Source organism: Schistosoma haematobium, chromosome 1 (genome assembly GCF_000699445.3).
Source record: "Schistosoma haematobium chromosome 1, whole genome shotgun sequence".
Lineage (NCBI taxonomy): Eukaryota > Metazoa > Platyhelminthes > Trematoda > Strigeidida > Schistosomatidae > Schistosoma > Schistosoma haematobium.
In genome coordinates this window covers 69,791,399-69,808,628 of record NC_067196.1, presented here as the reverse complement: position 1 = coordinate 69,808,628, position 17,230 = coordinate 69,791,399, and the positions used below count along the sequence as shown (strand labels likewise).

At 29.7% G+C, this 17,230-nt stretch overlaps 1 protein-coding gene across 2 annotated transcripts in view; it reads right to left on the bottom strand.

Moving 5' to 3' along the window:
- Nucleotides 1-1,418: 1,418 nt before the first annotated feature.
- Nucleotides 1,419-17,230, bottom strand: part of MS3_00001989 (uncharacterized protein) — a gene marked incomplete at its 5' end in the record, with an annotated part of 54,333 nt that continues 38,521 nt past the window's right edge. For both annotated transcript variants that reach the window (XM_051209537.1, XM_012938408.3), the window contains 4 exons: nucleotides 1,419-2,718; nucleotides 3,527-3,656; nucleotides 4,894-5,072; nucleotides 15,657-15,759. In XM_051209537.1, the coding sequence (XP_051074991.1) occupies nucleotides 2,350-2,718; nucleotides 3,527-3,656; nucleotides 4,894-5,072; nucleotides 15,657-15,759 (781 nt within the window). In that variant the 3' untranslated portion in view covers nucleotides 1,419-2,349. The remainder of the gene's footprint in view (nucleotides 2,719-3,526; nucleotides 3,657-4,893; nucleotides 5,073-15,656; nucleotides 15,760-17,230) is intronic.

The window sequence follows — 17,230 nt, the reverse complement described above, 5'->3', positions numbered from 1 at the left end:
ACAATTTATAACCGATCGCAGTAAAACTTATAAATTCAGTGAATACCTCGACCTAAGATTGTAATAAAGTATTCACTTGTAATGGTTAATAAACTATATTAGTTTTCGACTGTTAACACTTCACTATACATAAGTAATAAATACTTTAAATTACATAAATATTAAAATATGATTAACACTTAAGAGCTACACTACTCTTTTTTGGCTCTAAATTGATCTACTATTTGCTACTGCTTAATTACTTATTTTATTGCTTATTATTCTAAAAAATTATTTATTATTAAACCTGGATGTGCTTTGTTATAATTACCTGTATTTTTGTTGTGACTGAGCATGATATGAGATTTTCTGCAGAGTTTATATGTAGCCTTCTTCAAACATGTAATCATTTTGTAGTATGAATTGAATTTTGACATTTCTAGATAATTATGGTGGTTCATAAATAATAAGATTAGTAACTTCAGCAAACAGTGATTTAAATGTAAAGTGGTTTTATGACATATTCTGTTACGGATAAAGGCAATCTTAAGAATGTACCGTATCATACATGGCGATTAGCACACGAGTTTGATGTCAAGATGATTAGAGTCATTCAGATCCATATATTGCATTAGATTATTCAGCTAATAACTGTATGACATCTATGTTGTAATCTACTATGTATGATATAGTCTAGATTGAACAGAGCTACATTGATGAATTCAATCTTCACCCTACTATCGATTTTCACATTGTTAATATTTCATGTGTTTCATCTTCTGGTCACATCTGTGTTACTTAAAATATTTCCGTACTTATGGTTTTATACCAATAGCTGTTAGGTTATTTACATTTCTTTCTTCTTGTTGCGCTTATATAAATCTTTTTTCTATAAACGGATAAATATTTGTTCCAGACTCTTTCTTGGTTGTTTCTGTGTGTCAAAAAGATCAAACGTGTTTACAGCTAAAGCTGGCTTGTATCTATACTTTCTACATAATGTATTCTAATTTTTTTTACAGCTTATGAAACTGTAGTCTCAGACATTTATACATCCACATAGTCAAGTGAACACAAATATAAATATATTTTCGTTTTTATAAGCATAATAATTCTTCAAATATACGTTACCATTTTTAATGTTTTTATTGCTTCTATGAATAAGATTGAGAAACTCTTCCTCGAACTACGCTTCAGACGACCTATATAGATGACCTCGTTACTGGACAAAAATCGGCAAAATTAAGGGTCGTCAGCTCTCTAAATATGTTCATTTTTGTCTTAATTAAGGTGACAACTCTAGTCAAATCAAACTCGAAAAAAATTGCTCACATAGGGAAATATAGTACTTTAGTCCAAAGTATACATTTATTTTCATGAAAAATAGGACTTTTAGTTTAATAGATATCAATATACACTAAGGATACGACAAACAAGAATGAACAAACTAATTACCTATATTTATTCATTAAAATCATGAATAAAAATGATTAACAGAATACAGCAAAATTATCGTTATCAACATTTACATAAGTATATGAACTAAATTTTGTGTGAATAATAATATTTTTTTGATCTGAATCTGTGATAGACAATCATTTTGACATAAACATTTCGTGGTAAAGAATACAAATAATGAAAATAAACAAAATGAATATTATTCATATTATAGTTAAGTGTGATAGAAGGTTAAGTGAAGTGAGAGAATAATGGAACCATAAAAATAAACACTGCCATAGTAAAAACATTTACATATAGTGCCTCCATACTATATTAATGTAATTTATAAATGTTAAATGCTTTTATTTAAGAATCTGAAGGCATAACTCAATAATTCAATATGATAAAATTTATCTAATACTTCCTGACAGTTTCAAATGAGTTGAGTTTTGAAACTGTCAGACATAAGTATTGTGTGGGACCTATCTGCCATTTCAGACTATTAAATAACTTATTAGTTTAAATAAATAGTTTAGTAAATAAACATTTCTACCATGTATTGCAACAAGAAAATAGAGATGAATGAAGCTTAAGATGATATTCAGAATTATAAATAACCCTGGATAATCAAAATTAACAAAAAGAGCATATTTGATTCGAAATGCACACAATCAGTTAATGAGTAATAGCGTAGTAAAATTAATAGCATTGCTCAAGGCACTAAAATTGGGGAATATGAGATGACTGTGATAATTCAAGTGAGATAAGCAAAAACTGAATACTCCATGGGCATCAATGATTTCTTCTTCAATTGTTAGCTTTTTAAACGTGAATAAATGTTATCTAGATAGTAGGATTCAATGGACCTTTAATGACGAAATCAGAAAAACAATATCGGCACATTATTTTCATCATGTATTTATTTGTCACTTAAGAATTGACATTATTTGAAGTGTTAAGAACAAACTGTCGACGAAAAGGTAGTGGAGCTGAAGGTCTGTTTATATTTGTTCGAGATTTAGGTTTCAAAAAATTTGACATATTATGACCGCAGTCAACTGAAAGTTTCGTAAAGTAACTTGGTTTCCCATTTTGTTCTTGCTCATCATCTGAAGCTGGTTCTTTTAGAGGAGCTGAAGATAATAGTAAAGGTTCTGGTCCTGATCCAGTGTGAGCCACTAAAACATCATTTGAAAAGTGTACACTACGACATTTTGGAGTATCAAGTTCACTTGAGCTCCCTATACTAAATCGCGAAGTGTTTTTTGGTTTACGGGGTAAAGAAAGTCTTTGATTTGGCTGAAAAAAATCAGAAGTGAAAGAAGAGATATTCAAGGTTTGACAAGTTAATAAAGCACAATTAATTTTTATTTCTCTTAGTGATGATTTAATAATTTGGATAATTAACCACTAAACGCTTTCAACTGAGATCAAAAGCTACGTCTGAATACATCGATTTTCTTATGCTTTATTTTTTGGAATAATAGTTAGATTTCGAAGAAACTTAACTGAGGAGAGCACTATACTAATTATTCAATAGCTTAATACATTAACACAACAGATACTAAGATTAAACTACTGTAACCAGTAAAAGTAACTAATTTACGAGGTTATGTAAATACTCCTTTCCAACGACTTTTTCCTTCTATTTGAATTTATATGAATAGCTTTTCCGTTGCTGATTAGCTTCAATAGTTTCTGTCCTTTTTCACAACGGGAAAAGAGAACTTAGTTTTTTTTTGAGGGCAGAATAGTACTCAGCTTGTGTATTATCAGAATGGTGATTTTCTAGTTGACAGGCAGACGCTGAAAAATCATTGGCTATTGAAATCCAGAGATCAGATGATCGAGACTTAAACCCAATGTTTGTTTTAACGTCCTTGTTACCTAGGTTCTAAAATTGATTATTTTAATTTCACACCGACATTTTTTAATTTGTCTTAGTTGTTAGTGTACTCAAACTTATAGGACAGATAAGTATAATAGCAATTTAAAAGAATAAAAAAAATGTATCTTGCATATAACCTTAGATGATCAAATAACTTCAATATTTTAATAAACTGTTCACTTATAAATATAATAAGTGTAAATTGATGAACCATCTTACGCGGTCATTGAATTGATTTAAATTTCGTTGTGTTGTTTGATAATTATCAGATTCTGAAGGATTAATACGCAGTGAATGACGACGCCATAGCTTTCTGTCACATTCTAAATTAGGCTGTATTTTGCTTTCACTAGGTTTTATGATAAATAAAATACAAATAAAAATGAGAAGAGAAACTAAACTTATCTCTTTTAACATAACAACAATAATGTATGACTACAGTAACATTGAAGATATTAACGAATCTAGATTATTCTAGTGACAATGTTTAAATATTTGAAGGTATTTTTAAAAAAAGGGACATCAAAAGTTGTAAATGGTGTAAATTTTTTAAATCAGATGTTAAACAAAAATACTTGTATGCTGAAGTGATGATTGTCTTAATAATTTGGCATGGGAATCTTTTACGTAGACCAAGAAATACATCTGATTTAACTGATGTATATTCACAAAGAAACTTTGTAGGATAGTTTTCAAATTGTTTTTCTGTAGGAAGATGCATGTGGTAACTTTGAAGATGGAATTACTGATAGTATGCATTTTACAAACTGTGTAGGAATCCTAAGATATGCATCATGATTGGTGCAAGCTAGTTTTGCAAACCAGCACTATATATATATATATATATATATATATATATATATATATATATACTTTGATTCAGGTGAGTATATTTCACACTAAAGTTATTCGGCCATGGTTACATTTACTGATCCTTGAGTAGATATCCAATGTATAGAAGGCAAATCAACAGATAACCCTAACCTTGGATTTCAGTATTCTTACGTCCAATATTTCATCATGCCACCGATAAATAAAGTGGAAATAAAAGGATTGTCATCAACTTGTTGAAACAGTTTAAAATCAACAAGAAGTTAGTTCAGTCCCAAAACACACATAGTAATTGTTCCTACCACACAAATCCTTAGAACATCGATAACAATAAAATTATTCTGAAAAATGAGATAGTATCACTATTACGAGAATATATAAGTTAATATTTTCATCACTGGAAACAACTTGACTTTTTTCAGTCATATGCAATACTGATTTGCTACTGGATTCATCATAGCTATTTCTCATTGCATATGGTTATTATAACCTGGTAGATACGAAGCTTGTTAGACTGAACATTGTGTAAATTTAGTTATTTGTTGAATGTCACAGTAAAAACAGCCAGATAAATGTATAAGTTCCCATCACAACATTGTAATACCCAGAGAATCTTACAGAAACACTACAGAAGAAATGATTGTAGTTTTATTAAGTGACTAATATAGCTAACCAAAATACTTAATCCCTTATGATTATAGTCATCAATTATACTCATTTGTTTACACCAATGAGGCAATAAAACGACATAATACCTTGGTTTTTTTTCAATGTGTATATTAATATGTTCCGTGCAACTAATTTCATTTGCTTTAGGTAAAATGCTTTCTGATTCGGTTGGTCTTACAATACTTTGCAAAGACAGAGTCCAAGTTTGAAGGTTTGGTTCGTTAACTGGCGATGGATTTTCTGGTTCACATGAAATTTCTAAATCCTAAAAACAATAAATAATAATAAAACTATGTGGCAAATAAAATGATAATTCACTTTACAACGAAATTATTTCAAGGACCTTTAAGCTGGAATTTAAGCTCATCTGGCATGGTATTATATGAAACAGAAAGTATGAAAGCAGAATTATTATTTTTTTATGTATTTTTCTTTTTATTCATCTTGTGGTGTGTGCTACTTACATCGGCATAAGTAGTATATGACGTTAGTTGTGAACAGAATGTCTGGCAGCAGAGAGACAAGAGGATCGAACAGTAAAGAATGGAAATAGAATGCAGTTTGTATGAAAATCCAAGAACAATCAAGTCTGAGTCATTTTGAGACAATTGATGGACATTTTGCAAATTAAGCATTTACTATATGATTGTTATATTTCATTAACAAGTCCTGTAATTATGTGTCAAATACATTCGATTGTCCCTCACTCATGTTCTGTTCACCACAATCTATCCAAGATCTAGATATACATAGAAGACGAAATACAGAGCACATAAAACATCTTTTGTACAAAAAAAATATGTTAGTGACGGATAATTTGATGTATATATTTTTCAAAATTAATATTAGTGTACGGTCTCAAACTGTGACTAAGTACATTAAATGATATATCACGTATAACTTGCAATAAATGAATTACGGTAGTATAATGAACTGGAAATTTTAACAGAGTTAAATCAGCAAGCTATATGGATATTCAAGAAATCAATAATAATAAAATGAATCCAAGTTTTGGATTAACGTAATAAGATCTGGTTTTTTTTCAAGATTTCTCATAACCTTTTCACTTGTAAAGGCATGTATGTATAACTACTAGGTATGTAGTCGAGTTTAAAACAAAATTAAACACTATTATAGTTGGAAGTAAATGTTATGAAATTAGTTAAACTTAAAACTGTGCAGTGTTGTACGATATTTTTTGGTTACAAGTAAATATTCCGAAAATGTTTCATTCATTTCTGGATACATATTTTAATCATGTGGAAAAATTGTATATTTGATGAAATGCATACTTGTTATTTACTGAATTTCTTTTAACCAGGTGATTTCATTCACATGGTTTATGACAGACGATACTCGTATGTTGTTCAAATAATATGAAACAACAAATGTTACGTAATTTCAACAGTTATTTTGGCATTTTGACAATCCGCTTATCATTTTAAAAAATTGTAAGAAATCAAAGTCCATTATGTCCACGTTTGTGCATACAACGTTGTTAGATTTCAGCAAGAGTATTGTTTGATATTTTAAAGCTAGTTGAGTTGACTATAGTACTTAAAATGAAAAAAAAACATTTATAAATATTTTATTAGAGTGTTACTGCCATGTTCATTTTTACTGAATCCGATATTTGTCAATGAGTAATTTTGATAATCGATACTTTCATAAAAACACAGAGATTTATGAAATTATTGCCTTTTTACATGTGATGAACATGTAACAGACCTCTTTTAACAATCTAGACTATATTCCGATTGGTTTATAGTATACTTTTTGTGCGAAAAACTATCATGTGTTAAAAAGAAATGCAAGTATTCATTCAAGATATAGCATTCAATAATTTATTCCATATGTAGTCGTTTAGTTGTAAAGATATTAATTCAAACATCATTTCCTATATAGGCTCAAACTGACCACAGAATTCAGTAAATAAACGAATGCTGATAAGTTTTCGACAAAATTAATAGGTTATGAGTTATGTGTCGTAAATACCTAGGAGTTTATATTATTGATATGTATGCAGTAGTTTCATTAATACACCTATTTGAAAAAAAACTATCTAAATAGTTTTGTATTCTGTTTTAGCATGTAACTACTAATAGTGTCAATAGTTGAAGCTGTTTGGTTTCAAGCGCATAAATATGTTATTGTTTTCAGAAAGGGGGTTTCGGTGAGATTGTAGCAATTTAATAGTTGAATTCATGAGTCGATTAGAGATAGATCACCATGGAAAACCTGGAAACGTGTTTGTTGTGAGATAGTAACTCACTGAAGACAAGTGTGGACAGTGGTACAATTTTGTGAATTGGTTGAAGTTAGACATTAACACCGTTGGATGCCGGTTCAGTGGTCTAGAGATTAAACGTTCACGCACGAGACTGAAAGTCCCGGGTTCGGAGCTCGTGAGCGGGATCGCGGATGCGCACTACTGAGGAATCCCATCCCAGGATGAAACGGTTGTCCAGTGCTTCTATGGTGGTCTAGCTTTAGTGAACTCATGAATTCAACTATTATGTTATTATTTGACAAGTTGTTTAGATCGTTTCATTGATAGGTCAGTTTAATTCGTCAGCACATTTACGATTTTCCATAGTGTTCAGTTTTTATAATCTCTAGGCAAAGTTTCCATAAAAATGAAGAAACTTTGAAATTTCGCCTCATGTTAAATTGATTGATCGAATTTTCGTGCAAAATTCGAATAATAAAAATATTCCACTCTCAAAACTGATCAGCAAGTGGGTAATATTTTCAGCAGTCTTAATTAAAGTCGTGTTTGTGTACAAGCACTGAGACCAAAGATGACGCATCATTCGGTTTAACTCATCATTTGAACTGCCCTGGTTATTTTCCTAGATTAATCACATCATTTTCCTCCATTCATTGGTCATTATGGTGACGGAAAATATGATGGAATACTTTAATCACTCAATATGGGTAGTAGATCCAAGCAACAACTTCGTACAAGGATACTTTTATTAAACGCAACTAATGGCAGCTGAGTAAACAATAATTTTATTTTTGTTCATTAAATTACTGATTTTCTAAATGTCCTTGTTTGAAATGGCCATTCTTATGTGATACAATAAACTGCTTTTATGCCAAATGTTTTTAAAATGAGTTGCAACTTATTAGGAAGCAACCACTCAACCTTTTTCCTACATATGACCGAAAAGTCTTAATTTGGGCACACAGCATTACGTAGGGTTACGTGACGTCAAAATATAAGGAATTTATCTAACTAAAAGCAATTTAAACTAGTTTCAACCAAAAATAATAAGGAGAGGAAATATATAAAGTCAACTATCAAATATCTTAAATGTTTTATTATTGCGATAAAACTACACTAAATTGGAAATACGATTTTACCATTAAAGCAAATATTAGTTTACATTCTATTCGTTTTCTGTAGAGAATATGCCGATAGATTAAACGTCTTACTAAATAAGTATTATTGGATAGGTTTCGCAGTTATAAAACTCTACTTTATATTGCTAACGTAAAAAGTTCAGACAGTTAAAGTTTTTGTAATAAAGGAGAATCAACAGGTTGAAGTATAAGTATGATTGTACAGACAGCTTGATGTATTTCGACTGTGATAAATTAGCTTAACAACACTCAGTCTATTATTCTCAAACATTTACATCCATTGTTATATCCATTTTTTTATCACTTCATTTTATCAGAACATACTGATTAAAATTTACAATTCTCCGTTTTAAACCATATTCAGGACGAATTTTAATGTAGCTACGTATACGAAGAATCAATATATTAATACACTGTAAAAAGTTAAACAGTTAGTTTTCGTACACCTTGAATATATCACCAATTTTTTATTATCAGTCACTTAAACTCACGCTTTTTTTTACTGGTAGGTAAACGTATAACATAAATGTCAGGGATTTAGTGGAACAAATTTCTGTTACAAAAAGAACCATTGAACTAAATCAGTTTTCTGATATATACTGCAGTTAAATAAATGTTTTATAATAATTATATATGATAAATAGTATACAGCATATATGATATTTATATTGTTGCATAAAAAGTTGACTATTTTATTGTCTGAATATTTTTTTGATAATACTTGTTTGATTAGGTAATCAGAAAAGATCGAATCGTTCAATTTATCTTAAAATATGAATAGAGAACTTTGGGCACACATCAATGTATTCGAGTTATAGGTTGTTTTATAGTGTACACATGTGCAATTACATTTGTTTCCTGCATTTAGCATTTATTACTAAATGATATCCCATGGAAATGAGGAAAACATGTTAGATTTTATTTAATAGAAAGTATGTATTTAAACTTAAAAGCGATTGGATGTCTATTTCACGGAAACATTATCTATCGATAAATTGAGTAGTATATCATTGAGAAAAAAGATTAAGATAGAGATCTGTAAGAGGTTAATTAATTATTTTAATAACTAAAATTTGTGGCGATAATATTTTTTATATATTTCATTGATGGAAATATAATTATGTTACATATTATGTTAATTTCATTTTAAATGCAAACAACCATGATGCAGTCAGAAAAGAGGCTGCAAGCCATTTGAAACCAAATGAAACACTTCTAAAGCCTTGGACAATGAATTTACAACTTTTTGAAAGATGATAAGATCCTTTAGAAACTAATTGTATCTAATAATGGTGCTTATTCTTTGTATAATTAACAAAATGGCAATAATGGTACAAAGTGGACTATAAGAGTTAGATGTTCTCAAGGTTTGAAATGTAGATGACTGAACATAAAGTATTTAGCTAGAAATCTAAAAATAAGAATCAATTAATGAAATATTAATATACTGCCATTATTCAGATTTCATTTGATTTAATAACTGTTCAAAATAAACACCTCATGAGACATCCTTAACTTATTTATTCATGAAGTTATTGAGACCAGATCTATTTATTCATATTAATGTTTCATTTATTTATAACAAACTCTAACATGTAACCACGATTCATTTCAGCTGACAGTCTAACTTCTCTACAATAAAAATTCAAGACCTAAAATTTTTTCATATTTAAACTATGCACTTGCTTTTTGTTTTATGCTTATAATAAACAGCTCTGTTAACATAAAGCAAATGCATGAAATTCCTAATGTGGTGTGTGTTACTGATGTCGAAAGATATAAACAGTATATATCCTCAGTCGAAAGTAAAGTGCTTGTCGGCAAAAGGTTAAGAAGATTGAAGGAAAGAGAACGAGGACAGAGATAGATTGGTGTGGAGACAAATCACCAATGAAGTCTGAGACGATTGATTGACATTTTGAAAATTAAGTATTTAGTGTATGGTTCTCAAATTTTACTAAGAGATTCTGTAGTTTTGCGTTGAAATATATTTGATTGTCACTGCTTGTGTTCTCGTTCACTACACTAACTCATAGTAAAGTAAAATAATAATTAATTCTGTTATACAAGCTAAAAAACAATCGATATATATATGCATATAATTGGATGCATTGTATATTCTTATAATAACTTATACTTAATCAGTATTTTGAGCACTAGAAGGAGGCTGATTAAGTTGTGAATAATAAAAATAATAATAAAATAGCGAATTGGTTGTGTTTCGTTTTTAATTACTATTTTGATAGAAGTTTCATCTTTTTTTCGACTGATACACTAATTATATCAACGGTTCATGATATGATCTTTTCTATTTCGAACAAAAATATTGAGATCAAAGTCAGACGATTGTCTAAACGACGTAAATATTTGATTCTTTGGAGCTCTGATACTTTTCAGCGTGTTTTATATATACAAAGATTTTGAGCGGCAAAAAATGTTTTAAAGTGTAAGAAAAAATACTGTGTTTATGTAGACAAGAATAACTTTTAAATGATACACAGTTTATTCGCCGTATAATGACATTACTAAATTTATATCTATCTTTTCGCTACTTTCACAGTAATTTTGAACGTCAATATGACGCTCTATCAATGCGTCTTTGAAAAGTTTCAGTTCAGGAATATAAATGTCTGAAATCTAGGTTCAATTACTCACTGTCAGCACAACAAACGTAATAATATTTAATGGGATAAAAAATTCACTTATAACTGGTTTTATAGATATAAATTAACAAAATTATTATTAGATAGTAATAAACCAAAGTTAACATTTCCAATATTAAAACGAATATCACACAGCATGGGTAGACAAAATATATTTTGGTCATAGTGGGTCAGTGAATAGAGAATACATAATACCACCACATAGCAGTATCGTAAACTTATAGTATATAAACATATAAGCATTAACAGTGAGATTAATATACAAACTCAGTGTTTGCTGCTATTCGAACTTTAAGTGCTAAAATATTCTTTAGAGAATTCTTATAATGGTCGGTTTTCTACGTTTACACATATGGGACATTAATTTACCTTAGACGAATATCTACACTAGATTCCCTCTCAGTGTCTATTCTACAAGATTTCAACACAACTCAGATCAAGAACACGTGATTAGCCTGATAAGAACGTAAATATATTTTCACACCAAAACACGACATAATCCAACAACAATAAACAATTAGTAATAACAATTATAAGGATAGGGGAATATATAACTCATCTGACACCTGTCAGACTATCTACATGTCTGACTAAGCAGACAGTCAATCATTGTCATTCTCGCCCACGCATCAAGAATAAATAATCAGATTGTCATACAGCATACAGATTGTTTTAATAGATAAATACTTTTAGAGAAAACTTTCAAAGATCCCTAGAATTCCATATGTCAAAACATAAGACTTTATGCAGTTACTATTATAGGTTGATAACGACACTGAAGGTTAGTGATGTTTCAACATTTTTGTCATATTAACAGATCTTTAAGTGATCAAGTAAATATACATCCATAAGCTAATGATATCATCGGTTTGCTCAAGATTTCAGATTTATTGATGTATTATCAGTTATTGTCAATAAAGTATTAAATAAATGGAAAAACAAAACAAAAAGAAAACGATAATGATGGAGTTTTGTTCTCTGAGCTGGATGGTTTTGGTCAAAACAAACCTCCATCAAAATCATCCACCTGAACTACAAATCTTCACCATCTCAGAAAACGATAATATTTTTAATTGTTATTTCCAAAATAGGTTGACATTTCTATTAGTTTGTAACATTTTCAAAATGTATCTAACAGTAACAGAATAATTTTTTTCATCGTATTTGAGTTATTTTTTATTAGAATAAGTTGAATTGAACAAGAACTTCTCAAACGATAAATTTATTTTAGCTAATCTTCAATTCATGAATATATATTATATACATCATGAACGAATTCCAATACTAGGGAATGGTATGAAACATTTTGAACAGTAAATAGTTTCTGAATATACAAATGATTCAATTTATCTTTTACGTCCTAAAATGTGTGCTGTATATATATATATATATATATATATATATATATATATATATATATATATATATATCGTTCAGTTAGTCGTCTAATGATTGACATGTTCAAATATAAAAGGTTACATTTTTACTCTTATTCAGTTGAAGCTGGTTAATATCAATAATGCAAACCAGTATGAACATGTTTATTTATATTGTCTTGTTTAATTACGATGATAAATAAACAAGTAATAAAGTTATACATATAAACTTATCAAAAAATGAATGGACAATGATTAAGGTAGAATACGTGTATATTAAAGTCCGTTTATTTTAATCTTACTGTTATATAGAACATTTCAGTTCATATAGTTAGCTTTTTGGCATTTTTTTCTGTTATAATGAATATGATCAAATTTTTGAATAGTGTGATCAGATAAAATCATTTGCAAACAATATAAATATTTATATAACCTGAAGTGGATTCTGTTAAAATACATGACATTTACTTATAAAATAATATTGTCGTATACATTTTTGTATGGTTAGTTTTTCAATAGATGCAAATTACCTGGATGTGAGATTATCTTCAGCATGAATTTATCTAAATATTCTTTTTCATGTCATTTCCACTGCTTTTATCATATTCCAAACAATATTATTGCATCTTATTAGCATAGTAGATAACAGTAAAAACGCAGGGACATATTTTTTTTAGCTTAAAAGTCAATAAAATATGTAGTCATTCGTATAGAACTGTATCATCGATTGAGAGGAAAATCGGTGGAATCTAACAAATAGTTTCGTATAAAGCAGCTAATAGTATTCTATATAAATCGATCTAAACAAATACCATTTTCACTTTTCGTGTAACTCTTCTATTCTCACCACTTGTTCTATGACTAACATAGGAAAAACCAACGCTATCAGATTTAAAGAACATTTATTACCCTTGTAAAATGAGAGTAATTTGTAAGATAAATTTGTGGAAATGAGTGATTCTATCATGCAATAGATAATGATGCAAATTGTTAATGAAGTAACTGTTTCTAAATTCAGTCGACATAAAAGTCTGTTAGACATGAATTATACCAACGTAATTACTAGAAGAAGACGTTATTATAAACAGAAAGCATCCTAAGTATCTTCGTTACTTGTATTAAAAACTCTTCAACTTCATTAAGTTGTAAACGATTGATGTAAACAAAAATGCTATACATTAAATCTCCCGCAATCTACTTAACAATCTGTCCAACGGAAGGTATGTGGTCGGTTCGTTAACAAGGTCACATACTTGGGTCCCAAAACTTTCACAAAGTTGTTTTATCGTTTACTGATCTAAACAGTAGTCACTGAATTATATTGGACATAAAAAATAGGTTAACAGATTAGCTCAATTAATTGTAGTGATTTTTTTGACCAGTTTCAAAGTTGATTGTTTATAGAATAGCTTGGATCGTCACAACGTTTTGCACTTAGTTGTAAATAAGGTTAAAATCACTCGAGGTTGCATTATCACTTTATAACTTCTCGCATAATATATTACTGTTCGACAAAATGTGACATGACATGATTACGAAGACATCTTTGAAGTATTATTTTTGTCAGAAATGGATATCATCTGCAGAAGTATTAGAAATCGGATGCTGTTGCACTGTAACTTAATAATTCTCAGTTATTTTAAATGACTAATGTTTCTAAATATGACAGAATTAGTGGCTATCAAGTCTCGTGAAGGAAGCAATAAGCTATCGAATACTATCTAGATCCTTGAGAAAGACATACTATTCAACAGAGTTCCGAAATATTTTCACCAGCAAAAAACTCATTGTAGGATGCGTCAAGGATAAAATCCCACATCTGGCAACGTCAATGTGCATTTATCGGTCTACTTAATCTTGTGGGGTAGGTTATACTAGCCGCGAAAAATGTGGACTTGGTAAACGAATATCCAAACACGGCGAGACTCTAATTTATGGACGAACCTTGAACGAATCTCAAGTGACCCTGAAAAATATTAGTCAATCAGCAAGCAGTCAGTACAGAGTAAAAATATGTTATACAAAACCAAGGGAATAAAGTGGATACAATTCTTATGTGTGGTTCAAAAACTTGTCGAGGTTAGAAAGAGGTTCAGAGGTTCTAAAATAGTAATGCATGCAGTAGAGGCAATCATCCATACGGCTACAGAACAGTCGGCCTCTGGAGCCATGATAAAGTCTCACAAACTCTTTCAGCCTCGACCACATAGCTTCAATATTGTTTATGAGCACTCCGGTTGTTGAGTGCACAAAATGCTACTTGTGTATAACGAAAAGATGCACATAACCAAGCCTACGTAGGAGTCTGTACGCTCTCCAAACATCCGTATATATTTTGGTACCTGTCTGCAGCCAGTGTTACTTGTAATTTTATTATCCAGTTCGCAATAATTGTCATAATTTGCCTTAGTTAGGAATTATATATGGGGTTTTCATCAAGAACTGACATCAGCTATAATGCCAAAACTCTGTTTAGCCAAATAGGTGAGTGAATTTTGAGCCAAAATCCGAAATCTATTATCTTATACTGTTTGGTTCGTCTACAAATTATAGTCTCGCCGTTTTATTTGTTATAGCCGCTCAATCAAACCCCTGTGAAGCGATCGTACGTTAGTATTAAGCAGTGAAGTTGGCGCCGTGACCTTGAAATCCCTCGAACGCTTCTGATTGGCTCGTTCATAAATTAGAGTCTCGCCCCAAACACTACCCTGTATGGATATCTAATAGGGAATAAAAATTAATCAATAGCTCAGTTCTTGAACACATGGTCAGCTTAGGTCACGCTCCACCAAATAAATTGTCATTCAAAATCACCTGCAATGTGAGAATGACTAGCTCGAAAAAGGCTTCAATGAAGAGTTTGTACATAGTTGAATCTTTAGAACTTCACCATTTCAAACTCGACCTCTATATACAGAAGAGTCACTTCCATTCCATAATATTCATATGGTTTTTTTCATCTCTTTGGGTTTTACAAATTATAAGTGTTAAACAATAGAATTTAAACGATTAAAAATACTAAACGATGACTCGTGCATTTCATTTTGCTAGCAAATCAAGATCAAAACTTTTCTTATCGTTTATCTATTACCGACTTTTATCTTTAAAAATGGATAAGTAAAAATTTTTCATTATAAGTAGGAAATAAGAGTTCCATTTTTAAATAATATAGATTCTCAACTTTCATGTGCATAGTATATTTTAGTGTTTAAAACAAACTGATTATCATCGACAGTGATATAGTTTATAAGCAGCAATAACCGATGTGAATATCTATAATTTGAATGGATATTTTGATAAGATTGAAAATTTCTACATAAAGAATTTTATCAAGCATTTTTAAAATTAAATTTCAAGTGATTGAAGTCATTTTTTCTTGATTATTTAAACAAAAGAAAAAGAAACAGAAATAAAAGATGTTTAAAAAACAAATTTTATTACCTGATTATTTGGAGAATCTAAGCTTCCAGTTATCCATGAATCATCATCATCAAAATCATCTGTTTGTATTATTTTATCAGATTTTCTTCGGTAAAATAAATCACTAAATTGATGTTTTATTAGGAAAACCAAAAAAATAAACACAACATAATGACAGTTAAAAACATAACTTGCAATGGCGAAATCTAGGCGAAAAGATGTTTGTGTAATAGCTAAATCTGTGCAAATAAATTTTGTTATCCATAGAATCAAAATTTTTCAGATTCATTTAGATCAATCAATGAAGAAATAAATTTACTTCGTTTACCTTCTGTTTTAGATATGAATAAATTTTGAGCCTGGTACATTATCAAGGGAAACATTATATTGTCTAACCAGTAGTTGATACAAAATAACGGATGATCATTATGCTCAGAAAGTTAAGAATATGAAACATAAACTCTATTGAAGGATCAGTTATGTATAATAGGTGAATTGAAAATGCTATATATAATGATAGCTGTTAAGGAGACATTTCATTTTTCAGTACATAAAAGTAAATCATTTCAACAGATTCATTGTGAGGATATGTGGTTTTATGCTACTTATGTCGACAGGCATGAGTAGTATGTAACACCAGTCGAAAGTAGAAATCTTGGTAGTAGAAGGCTAATAAGAACAAGTTGAGAAAGTAGAAGGGAAAATAGAAAGGAGTTGTGAACTTGAAGAATCACATAGTATGTGGAGAATAAGTGAGAGAAATTTGTAAATAAAGTATTCAGTGTATGGTCCTTATATTTAATCGAAATATTCTGTAATTTTGTATTAGAAAACAATCGGTTGTTCCAACTTGTGTCCTCGTTAATCACAGATATTTAGACACGTAGCTGCTGAAAATAACCAATTGTTCGACGTTCTATCAATTTATTTAGTTTCTCATATTCATTTACGAAATCGTAAAAAGTTTACAACGAACCAAATGTAACGAGCCCATTCAGATTCACATGAAAGGTATAGAACGGTTAAGTGAAGGAAAACCATAATTTCTAAGGAATTCTTTATCTAATTTTATACTCTGTAATAACTAACATTTCGACAAAAGAATGCTGTCAATAAATCAACCGGTACAAGTATCGATACACTATTTAATGTAAATTAGTGCTTAGTAGATAAAAGGTTAATATTATGATGTGTCTTACAGTCAGGGAATCCTTTGCGGTTAAGACAAAAATATTCAATTTCTTCTTGAAACAGATATTTAATTAATTCCATTAGTATAAATATTTCTTTTTTCGAAACAGCACTAGATTTGACTTTCGATGAGAATTTTATTTGAAATGTATATTTTGCATATTTTAGATCCCAATTTGTATCTACAAGACGGAGTTTATTGGCAAAATATAGTTGTTATTATTGAAAGTTTGTTTTATATTTATCGATATCGGAATTTTTTCAGATTGCATTGAGGGGAATTTTTGTTATACTAATTACATCCTAGTATAGAAAAAATTACCGCCGTGTTTAATAATTGCCAGTTTCGTAATGTTTTCAAATGTACCTAAATTGATCATAGTTTTATCTAACTTAATCCACCC